Source organism: Camelus dromedarius, chromosome 5 (assembly GCF_036321535.1).
Source record: "Camelus dromedarius isolate mCamDro1 chromosome 5, mCamDro1.pat, whole genome shotgun sequence".
Taxonomy (NCBI): Eukaryota; Metazoa; Chordata; class Mammalia; order Artiodactyla; family Camelidae; genus Camelus; species Camelus dromedarius.
Genome location: NC_087440.1, coordinates 5,994,413 through 6,006,861, shown reverse-complemented (window position 1 = coordinate 6,006,861; position 12,449 = coordinate 5,994,413). Strand labels below are relative to the sequence as shown.

The 12,449-nt window shown below is 34.4% G+C and overlaps 1 protein-coding gene across 6 annotated transcripts in view; it reads right to left on the bottom strand.

Moving 5' to 3' along the window:
- VPS13C (vacuolar protein sorting 13 homolog C) overlaps window positions 1-12,449 on the bottom strand; it is a 157,441-nt gene that overhangs the window by 130,482 nt on the left and 14,510 nt on the right. For 4 of the 6 annotated variants that reach the window (XR_010380837.1, XM_031452951.2, XM_064485545.1 and 1 more), the window contains exons 4-6: window positions 9,592-9,687; window positions 8,088-8,189; window positions 4,129-4,191 (exon numbers count right to left, since the gene is read on the bottom strand). Coding sequence is in view for 5 of the 6 variants with exons in the window: in XM_031452951.2 (XP_031308811.2) it covers window positions 4,129-4,191; window positions 8,088-8,189; window positions 9,592-9,687 (261 nt within the window). In the remaining variant the exon portion in view is untranslated. The remainder of the gene's footprint in view (window positions 1-4,128; window positions 4,192-8,087; window positions 8,190-9,591; window positions 9,688-12,449) is intronic. The other 2 variants (XM_031452954.2, XM_031452952.2) reach the window with 1 other exon arrangement.

Below are 12,449 nucleotides of genomic sequence, written 5' to 3'. Positions count from 1 at the left end.
TTATCTTCTAAAATACTATTCACAGCCTGTTAGTTCCCTGCTCAAAATTCTCTTAAAGGGTCTTTGCAGCCTGATAGATAAAATGAGCCAGGGTTTATGTGACACAAAGGCCCTTTCATGATATGACCCCTATTTCCCCGTCTGGTTGTATCTCCTGCCACTTATCCTTGCTCTGGACACTTCAGAAATATTACTTATATTTTCCAAAACAAGCCATGATTTTCTAACGCCTAATGCCTCTACACGCGTCATTTTCTGAACTTGGGTTGCTCTCCCTGAGTTGTTCAGTTGTTCACCAGGCAAATGCCTAGGGGGCTTCCAAGACTCAGGCCCAGCACTACTGACTGTGTAAAGCCTCCTTCAAATCCTCCAGGCATCTCCAGGGCCACCTACCCCTGCACCTTATACAGACTTCCATTAAGCAGTGACTACACTGTATCTGAAGTGTCTGCACAACTGTCTTGTCATCAGGCAGGAGTCTTCATTAGGACAGGAATTATCCTAACACCTGGGCACAAAGCGCATGATACATATCTGTTCAAAGGAATCAAAAAAGTCTACATCTGAAGATTATAATAAAATACATAAACTCAGTCAATGTTATATATATTTTTGAGAGAATATGCATAATATTTAGCTTGAAATTTCAAATTTGTTCTTCCTTGGTATTTTAGAGCAAATTGTCCTGCCAGTACAAAAACTAAGAATCAAATCCTGGATTCTAAGACTAAAACCCTAAGTTTCAAAAAGAAACTAATAAATATGTAACAAAATCTGGACTTTGCTATTACCATTACTGTGATGTTCTTGTCATAGTGATGTTCCCTGAGTCTTCTCCATTTATAAATTAAACACTGAAAAAAATACTAAGTTCTCAAAGAAATATCGTTTGAAAAGAAACAACTACGAAAGCCAGAGTGGCCCTGAAAGCCAACTCGCTTAGGCAGAACACCTTTCAGAGACAGAAGCTCAGCTGCCTGGGTTTAGAGCTTACCATAACTCACGCTTCTCACCTGGCCTCCTATTACCCTTCTGGTTTCACATTTGTTCTAGCCCCTTGTTCTGTCTTTGGTCTCCATGTTACAGGCACCATGTTTAAATTTTTCCAAATAGTTTCAAAATTTAATCTGAGTACTGCATATACTTCTTTAGAGAGTTTCTATTTAATCTGATAGATAATACACTTATGATCTCCAGTTATTCTCTAAAGCAGTTCTCAACTGTTTTAGTCTCAGGGTCCCTTTAACACATTTACAATTTGAGAACCTTAAAGAACTTTTTATTAGTGTGGGTTGCGGCTGTTGATATTTACCATATTGGAAATCAACACTTAAAAACTTTTTAACATTTATTAACTCATTAAAAAAAACCCGCTACGTGATAGCATAGCTAACATGTATTTATTCCAAGAAAAAAGTTGCAGTGAGAGAAGTGGCCTGGTTTTAGAATCTTACAAATCTCTTTAATGTCTGACTTAGTAGAAGTCTGCTGGATCCACATATCCGCTTCTGCCTTTGCTCTTTTGGGATATGCAGTTTAAACGGAATGATGTGAAGAAAATCTGACCTAACTAAAGATATGTAACAGGAAAAGGGAAGAACATTTTCATGGCCTCTTCATTTAATTATGGACATTACACTCAAACTCAGCAAGTGGTAGTTTCTTTGTTTTTGTTTGATTGTTTGTTTTGGGGAGGTATTTAGATTTTTTTTTTTTAAACAGAGGTACTGGGGATTGAATCCAGGACCTCATGCATACTAAACACTCACTCTACCACTGAGCTACACCCTCCCCACCTCAAGTGGTAGTTTCATGAAGTTTCACCCTGGAATCTGAGACTCTATCAACGAATTTTTCGTCTGAATTAAAATCAGTCTACCTTGCACTTTAAATGGACCTTTTATACATTCATAACTTTTTACCATACATTAGCAATATAGAAATATTGCTTCATTGAATTATGCAGATCTTACAAATGCTGAGTCACTTTATTATTTAATACCAAAAATCATATTGTTAATACTACCACAAATCTCATCAGAAAAGTCTTTAAGTATGGGAAGCTGTCAAGTTCAAGTTTGCAAATAGTAGTTTTCCAAAATCCTAATTTTGTTCAAAAGCTCAAATATTATTGCTGGCAACAAACATTGTCAGTTATTGTTCCTTAAAGTTGTTTTGTTGAATGTCTACAAATGACAGTCTGTCAGCCATTCTTCCAAGTAAAACCATTTTCCATGAAAAAAGTGACTAGTTCTGCTGACAACTCAAACAACCGTGCAAGTGTTCTTTCCTTGAGACAATTATCGTACTTCGGTCTGCAGAAGTATCTTACGTATGCTTGCTCTTTTGCCACAAAACATCAAAGACTCATCTACTCAGGAGCTAAAGTTTACTAAAACTAAAATTTTCTATTTCATCAAAGACACTCAAGCAAAATCAGTGCTCCTTTCATTTCACTTTGTTTCTTACCGTGAGTGACTGGCAGTGAACAATACAATGGCTACTAGTAGTACTGTTTGGTGCCACTGCCTTGATTCATGCTAAAGCAGCCAGAAATTTTACACAACACTGCTTTGTACCATCAGCACCAATTTCAACACAGTGAAAAATCAGATAATGTCTTGGGATTAATATGAAAATAGTTTTGACGTTTTGAGAACCACTGCTCTAAAAATTAATTTTTTTTTTAATGAGGAAGGAATATACACTCAGAAACAAAAAAAGAAAGGATTATAAAGTACCCATTAAGTCCTGGCTAAATAAATAAACATATCATCAACAAAATTAACTATTCTCATTTCAGAATCATCAAATTCTAGGCCTAGTGTTTTTGTTTGTTTGTTTTTTGTTTTTAATCCAGGCTAACACACCTTTTTGGAATAAAAGAAAACTGTCAATCAGTGAGGTTTTACTTTACAGTGAGCTCTGTCTGTTTGAGTTTGGTTTTTTTTGGTGGGGGGGCAATGCTGCCCTATGGTTTTGTTTCATATTTGAATAGGCCAATGGAACTCATTTGTATCCTGGAGGCAGGTGGCTCCCAGGAGGATCAGAAAGCACTTCCCCTGGCAGACTACACAAAGCTGGTTCAATTACAACCTACAAAATTGGACAGTGAGCCATGAGTATTCCCATGCTACGTTTTATATTAAACAAAGGAACTGTAAGACAAATTAGCAGTCAGCCACACTTACTAAAAGGGCACATTTGTTCAAAGAGAACTGTCTTTCAATTTTATTCAATGCTGTGAAATTTGTCATGCAAATTATTCTTCTTTTGTCATAATGAATCTAAATATTAAAGAACCTACTAACAACAGAAGTGATTCTATCATACGCTAATTGTTTATACTTTGAGTTAGAGACCCCACTTGCTATCTAATCAAAACAAATTTTAAGTGTGACTGAATTAATATAACAAATTCCTGAAAAGTTATAGAAAATAGTTAAATAAATCAAATTACTGTTTAAAATATTAGAAATTATTAATGTGCCTGGTAAACTTCCTAGGATACAAAAGAATCCTATTATAAGTCCTAAAGCAGCCAGCCTTCAAATTTGCTTTTTGGGAAGCCTCAAATTTCAATATGCTGTACTGGACAGTCGTCTACAGGGGCCTCCAAAGCTACTACAGGGATGAAGTAAATCAGGGAGGCTATGAGAAGAACGTCAGAGAAACATCCCTTATCAAGGTTCTAAAATAAAGTATGTCTCAAAAAAAAAGGTTCCATTTTATTGCTTTTTACAAGTTTGAAAACCACTGCTATAGGAGAGGAATCGCTTAACTGAGAAACTACTATTCAACAGAACTGAAGTCAGAAAGGCAGCTGGGATTTGAGTGTTATTATAAATTAAACTTCAGAAGGGCTGTGGATCATGTCTGTTTCACCCCATGAACACTCAGCACCCAGCATGGTGCTTGCCAGAAGAAGGCATCAAAGTATTCGGGGAATGAATAAACGGCTGGAGAAGGTAGGGAAAGGGAAATGACGGTAAAGGGGGAAAAGATGAATTACATTTCCATATTTTCTAAAAGGATGACACGTCATCATGTGAACTCCATGAAAAGCACAAGCATGGATAAGAATATAATTTTGCATAGAGCTGAATATAATTAACCATGCATACCCACCAGGCTTGATGTCCTTATAAACAAAGGTTTCCAAGCCATAGATGAACTCTCCTGAATGTGTGCCTGCATCCGCATGGCAGCAATAATCAAAATGCAAAGCATTTAAAAGACACCTTTAATTTCACATGCAAAATATGTCTAAACTCAATTGAAAGAATCAGAATCATGTAACAGAACAAGTATAATCCAGTAACACCAAAACAACTTATTTCTAAGGAAATATTCTCAGTGACACCATTTTCACTTCCTTCAACAAACTTTGTTTTCATAACATTCAAATAAAATTCTTAATAATTAAAATTATAACAATTAATAATTTCAAATTAAGAAAAACAAATACCAATTACAGCTAATGTCTCATTGACTGACATATTTTCAAACAGAGCAAAAGTCTGCTGTTTTGGTTCCCTTTTGCCCACCATTTTGCCCATTTTCAGGACGAAATATTGCTGTGATATTTACACTAATCTTAGAGTCAGCTGAAATGAATTCATCGTACTTTACTGTGATGTTCCCTTCAAGACACACTGAATCCTTCCTATCCACTCTTGTTGATGGTTAGGGAGTACCATCTTCCATTTCTCTCCCTAAATCGAGCCTAGACATCACCACGAGCTTAACCTTCCTAAAACACAGCTGTGGGCACATCACTCCCTGGATTTTTAAAGAAAAAGTAAAACTTACTGACTCTCTCAGTGGCTACCAATTAAAGTCCATTATAACACAGAGTCGAGAATGTAGGATCTGGAGCCAGACTGGGTTCAAATTCCAGCTTTATTATTTTCTAGCTGCATAACCAAGAACAAGTTATTTAACTTCCAGTTTTCTCAGCTACAAAATGAGAACAATAAAAGCCCTTATATCATAGAATTATGACTATTAAATGAGTCAGTTCATACAAAGCATTTTGAAGAGTGATTGGCAAAGAGTAAACTCTAAGTAAGTACCAGCTGTTATCTTTGCCATCATCATCACGGCATTCAAGTCTCTTAAAACTGACCTCAACTTAGCTTTCCAACTCCCGTCCAACTACACCATCAAACTCCCAAATTCTTAGCTGTTCCCCACACATGCTCTGTACTTTTCCATCTCACCGTCGCAGAGGACCTAGAACGCTCTCTCTTTTCTGCATACTCATCCTTTACACTCAGCTGAAATATGTACCTTCACAGTGTCTGCCCTGATCTCTGGCAGAACATGATATGCCCATTATGAAATCCCTTAACACTTCATCAGTACCTCTTGGATGAGACTCAACGCTTTATCCTGTTTACTATTATACACGAGGTCTTTGATACAGTAGGCTCCAGGAATTTTCTAATTTTTGTGTTTCCAACAATGTGTTGAGCAGACTGGCATTAGACTTCTCAAAACTATCTGGAAGCTAGAAGATTTTGCCTTCAAAATTCTAATGTTAAATGCAGCATTTTATTCCCAGCCAAATCAAACAAGTGTGGAAGTAAGTTACAAAGACTTTCAGACTTGAAAGGACTTTTTTAAAAATTATTTCTAGTGCATCCTTTCATAAAAGCTATTAGAAATGCTCCAGCAAAACAAAGGAATAAACTAACAAAAAAACAAAAGGCTAGGGACTCAATGAATTAAAAACAGAAGAGCAATCATAACAAGTTCCAGGATGACAATTACGTAGCAGAACTTAAAAAAAAAAACAAAAAAAAAAACCACCACCAGTTCAGAGGAAGATCTCCAAGAGAAAAGGGGAGAGGACCAATAGATGGGTTTGGGCAATTGGAAAATAACACTGATAGTCACATGACAGATAGATTTCATGTAGTATGGGAAAAGAATTAAAGGTAAATTTACCTTGAAAACCAGGCAAATAGAAAAGAAGCATTTACAAATTCAAGAAAAACAAAAAGCGGCATAACAAAGGAAATATAATCACAGTACATTATTTGATCTCTGCAGTGAACAATAATTATATTGTCATAGCAATGTAAATTTTGACTCATAATTGGTCAAAACTTGTGGTATAACCATAGTGTAAGATAGAAAGGAGAATTTAGGGCGAAAAAAAAGATGGTAGGGGAGGTAAACATTAATAAATAAGATAACCACAGAATGTTAGTATTTCTAGAACAATGGTTCCCTCTAGGGAGTCGGTCTAAAGGGCAGAGAAGAGTGGAACAGAAAACTGACATTTTTCATCATAAGTCTTTTTGGGAAAACTATTTGATTTCACAGTTAATGTTAACTCTAAAACGTTAGAGGTTTTGATCAAATCAACACTGTGAAATACAGAATCTGTATAACATTTGAAACTCTTGGACTCACTAGGAATTTAATATTACCCTTTACAATAGTCCTTCCAGGAAAATAAATTCACTACAATGAAATAAAAGAAGAAAAATATCAAGAAGTTAATTTTTACAGTTAAGAAAATGCTCTAGAAATGAACTTAAAGTTGTATTTTGATTTTCCTTTTTTCCCACATAATAGTGGGCAGCACTCTATTTTAACAAATGAAACAAATTAAGTAAAAGTACTTTTTAAAAGCAGATCAGTCTGAGGATTCTAACTTCACTTTTATCATCTGCTGCTTGTAGTCGAATCACTTTCTCTCCTTATTTCGAGTCTCTATACACACACAGTGGTGTTTTTGTGCTTTTAAAATCAAGAAATAAGTAAAAAAAAAAAGTATGAAAAATAAAGTATGGTAATCAACTCAAAACTTAATTAATAATTGTGAACCAGAAGGCAGCTGAAGGCTTTTATATGAATAACGTTATATGAAGAAAAGCTCCATATTCACAGGAACTAGAAAAAATGCTTACATGCAGTCAAAATATTTTATGTGCCTTGCTTTATTTGGCACATAAAAGTAATGGAAATGAAGAAAGCTGTTTTTATAGAAATACAGATCCTTAAGCTTCAGCCAAAACACAAGATATGGTTAAGTATGAAAAGAGAAAGGAAAAAAAAAGTTTAGGTTTTTAACTTTCTACCATCATGACAGCCTCTGTATTCTAAGTATTTCAGTACTTTTCCATAAAAGAATAATCCTGTGTAAGAGAACACTAAGGGCAAAAAGAATTAGAATCATTGATAAAAAATTTTAATGAGCAAGTTATTTTTTAAGAGAGATTTCTCACTGATTTAATTAAATATCAGCAGCTTAAGATAGGAAAAGAAATATTATTATATCTAAATGCAATTTCTGTCATTTCTAACTCAACATTTGCCATATATTTTAAGATAGACCAAAGAGAAATGCCTGAGCATTTCTGGTACCATCTACTTTCATCATAAATATGCCACTTAATGACACAAAAATGATGTAAAATGCTCTCATACCCCACTCAGTGATCAGGGTATGATCTGACTTGAAAAACAGACTGGAGGTTTGGCAAGCTCCTTCAGCTCATCTTGCTCCATAAACCAAAGCAAAATAGTCACCAGATTTATTTTTAGATACAAACAAAACATTAAAACTTAAGGCAAGATGTTAAGATGTTGAAGTCTGAAGAATCAAGCTTTTAAAATACCCTATATAATATAAAGAGATATGGCTAGGAATAGAATTATGTACCAATTCCTCTAAACATTATTTCACTATATTAATATACTGAACCTTACTATCTTCCAAGAATACAGGTGAAAATGCAGACAAAGAAACCAGTAACCTTTGGCAAAAATAAACAGGCCTGCAAGAACTCAAAGAATTTGGGAAGTCTCCATAAAGTAGCATAGTAAAAATGACAAGTTAGGAAAAGTAGGAAAATTAAACTGGCAGTGAGATAAAACAGTCACAAAGGCAGTGATTCCCAAGTGTGAGTCATTAAAATCTTCACAATCGGTATTGTGAGACACGATTTTAAAAGATTCTTCTTTGGAACGACAGCTTATGAAGGCCTAAGAAAGAATCCTCTTTGCGGTGCATTAAACATATCTAAAACATAGATACACATATATTTATCTAAAACATAAACTTGTTTTACCTTTCTCTGCTGCTTTTTGAAGGGCTTCTTCAATTCGGGATAGCTCTTTCTGCTTAATATCTTGCAAGGATTTTTCTTCCTTCTCAGCATCATATTTAATACCTAGAAATACATAGTTAATTCACACATAAAGGCAATTAATAAATAAATATATAAGAAAAGTTCAGCCTCATAATATTGTGTGGGGGGGTAATTTGTCATTTTTTTGTGAGTCAAAAAACATTTATATTCTTTAGATTAGTTTTACAAAACGTTTAAACATAAATGATTTCTATTTATTTACAAAGCTTATATCAAAAGGAAAAGGAGGGAAGGAAAAGAATTAAAGAGAGAAAGAAGACAGGAAAAAGGATAACTGGGGAAAAGGGTGAGTAGAAGGGTGCACGGGAGGAACAGAGGGAAGGCATAAAATACATCAAAAAATTTCCAGTTATTATATATCTCAGTGGTAAAATTTTAAGTAACTACAGAAAAGCATGCAACATCCAACAGCAGCTGGTATCAATGTAACATTGATAAAAAGAATTTCAATAAGTAATTCAAGAATATCTGTCAACAATCATAAAATATATACATATATATCCTTTTTATTTGGCAATCTCATTTCTAATCATGTATCCTATGGAAATAACAGAAAAGAGTAAGAAGAAAATCTATAAGGTAGAGTTTATAATGTTCACTGTAACAGCAAAAAACAGCAGGCAGTTCACAATGGAGTATCATATAGCCTTTCAAAATTATCACTATCACCATGAAAACTGTGAAACAGATCAAAAAATACATATAGTAAGTGAAAAAGCCAGATCCATATTTTATATATATATATATATAATGTAATAAATGCTGCACCAACTCAAGTATGTATACAAAATATAAAAATAAAAACTGTGTTTCTTTTATGGTTGAGAACATGTAAGTAATTTTTCCCTAAAATATCCAAGCTTTTCTTAACATTATATTGTTCTCAAAGTGAAAAAACATTAATAATGAAAGACATTACTTAAATAAACATCATTGCTTTAAAAGTCATTACAAATTAAAATATAAAAAAATTAAAATACTTTATAATGAAAAAAATTACTTATTTTACACACATTTTTGAAAGAGTATTCACTCAAAATCAGAAACAAAATGGGGAAAAAAATGTTTCCAATCTGCAGATTAACAGTACATTTTTTAAAACTTATTCCCAACAGAAAATCTGTCTAATGTATCTCAACTGAATAGGAAGCCTTAGTTGCAAAATAACTATTCATAGAAAACAGAATAAATTTCATAAGTGGTTGAAATTATTCTTTCCAACAATAATATAAAAATAATTTATATACAAATGTGGCAATATATATGTATATGTGTGAAATACATGAATATGTGTACATACATGGATATGATTAGTTTATTTAAATTATCTTCTATTTTACTAAACATATTAAAATACTTAACCTAGGAAACAATTTAATTTTACTATGGTATTATTGAGTGGTTACAACCTAAAACAACATACTTGCTCCAGGAACAACAAGCAGGTACAGTCCCTCTAGGGTTGCAACAACAGCTTCTCCGTAAAGGTTCTTCCAAGGAATCTTCAAAGTTAATTTATCTAAAGAAACATAATTTCAACCCTCTTATTGGGAAAGCTCAGGAACATACACACTTCTCACCTTCCATTAAGAGAAAAAATATAAAAAACCCTTCACACATAGGGTATGTACAACACTCAAAAAAAGAAAAACCCCAACACAATTTAAACAATCTTTTCCACATTATATTACTATTACAAGTGACTATTCACACTGTGCTTCATATTTTTAAAGTTTTTGGTAACTCTTATTTCATTTAATATTCCCAAACTGTAAGAAGAACAAGGCAATTATTACTTCAATTTTGAAAGGAAAAAAAAAAAAAAAGGAAACTCAGTCTCCGAGAGGTTAAATCAACTGCTTAAATCCACCCAAGTCACCAGTGGAACCAGACTGGTACACGTCACCTAACAGCTGATGGTCTGAATAACATGCATGTATTCTATCCACACCTACAACTACACCTCTACAGCATCGGTGGAAAATAATGTCTGTACAAGATCCCAGGAAGAAGCAGTAACACAGAGAAGACCAGCGGAACAGAACTTTGACAGTATACCAAGATGCTACAACTGGAAGAGGCCAACCCAAAAGACAAAACCTATCGTTTTATGATTAGTATTATGAGTTACAGGCCGGTCAGAACAGTTATATTCCAAGTATCTGCTTCTAAAGCATATGAAAGGCAGAACACATCTTCCCTCTCAGAAACAACGGTATGAACACCAGGTCCTTCAGAGACTTGACTGCAGAAACTGTTTCCCTCATAATAGAGATGAACTATGACCCTAAGTGTCACTAAGCCAAGTCTGGAGTTTTATAGGAAAAGGCTACACAAAGCAGGAGAGAACAGACAAAAAGGGCATATTCTCAGCTAAATTTTGAAATGGGCAAAATCTGTCTTTGGTATCTTTCCACATTTATTTCTTTATTTTTCTCCCAATCTCTAGTCTCCAGGCAGTCAATGTCCCATTCTGCCCTCAACTGTATAGGAGCAATTCTATTCAAATCTTTTCTACCCCCAAGGTTTTCCATGTTCCAAAATAAAATCCCTTCTCTCATCACAATTAAAAAAATAATGACTATATAAAAGCTATCGCTCTCTCAGTTCTGCTGATCAAGACTCTTAACTAAATCTCGCTATTACGTGAAGGACTAAACTACTTACACAATAACGCGACGTAAGGGAGGATAATCTGATTCACCTGGATGGCTAGGGAGGCAAGCGAGTTTTAGCTAGGAATCTCTTCCCAAGGTTAAAATCTCAAATTATTTCTCCATCTAAATTTTTATTTTACTTCAGCTTACAAACCTGCTGAGTTTCTTAAATGGTTCCCACTTCAGAGGAGCCTAAAAGTAATGCCAGTACACTTCTAGGTCATTTCTGAGTCTCCTGATTTTAGAGTGAGTGCCACTTTTATTTATAATAGATGGTGTTATACTTGTAACTATCTCATAAACTTCTAAAAATCTGATTTGATTGCCTTCTTGGTGAGCATGAGACTGAAAAAGTGGGAAATGCCCCTTCAGGATACCAAAAGGAGACTGTCTAGTCTCAAAGCTTCCTCTTCTCTCCATTTACCCTAACCCATTATCCTCCCATCCTTCATTATTCTGAACTCCACTGGAATCCAGTTAGTTATACTATCACTTTCCTTTTACAAGTCAGGAAATTTTTTTCAATTTTTAGTAAAAGGAGTACCCACAAATATGTCTAGCTCTTAGAAAACCAAAACATCCTTGAGCATACTTAGCCACACTAACTCTACAGGTTAGGTGTAATATTTTAACCTAACAGAAACTTAGTAACTAATATAAATGCCCCATAAACCCCCAAATAGGAAAAGTATAAAGGAAATATGCTTTGCATCCTTACATGTAAAGGGTCTCTTACAACTCAGTGAGTAGCCCTGAAGATAGCCATTAAATTCTAATACTTTAAAAGCAAAAAGAATATATTTTGAACCACTAGAAAACGTCTTCCAAAATACACATCTAGTTGTAATAATATAATGAATAATGTAAAAGCTCTTAAGTCAAATACAACTCACCCAATAATCTGGGAATGAGATTTCAATATTATGTCCTCATTTTAGGTCTCTACAACTTCCCTGAGGACAAAGATATCACATTCACCCTTGCCTCTCCCATAGTCATATATCTCAAAGGTCGAAGAGTGAATGAACGGCTTTAACTTCACTCTAGGATTTCAATTAAGCATGGAGGGCTGCAACAACACTTCCAGAACACTGCTAAACGTCACCACCTGACAAACCACAGGGCTCTGTGTAACAGACAGACAAAAAAATAATAATGTGTGCCCTAGGGATACTTCAGCCTAAGGAAGTGTTTCCTGCTTCAAGAGGAAAAAAACATGAAAATTTGTATTAAAATTTTAAAATCTGTAGAAAAGGACCACATGTACAATGATATAATGTGGACTCACAGAAGTATTCAAGCAATTACTTAGAGAGGCTGAAACGGCAAAAGGCAAAGCCTTCCCTGAATACAAAATAATGAAGAAGGAAAGTGATGCAGTGAAGTAGTAGGGCCAAAGGGATGGGAGGAAGAGTGGTGACATAAGTGAAAATTCTAAAGTAAGAGTAAGTCATCTAGGGCTGTAATTTATATATTTTTTCTTTTTTTTAAGTAGAAATCAGGTAGTATGGACTAGTTGAAAGGATTTGATATATTAAACTTCCTATTGAAAAATTTCTCCAACAAATATGCATGCTTAGTTATGGATGACCTTAGTGTAGAGAGTTAGCCTTCAAAGAAAGAC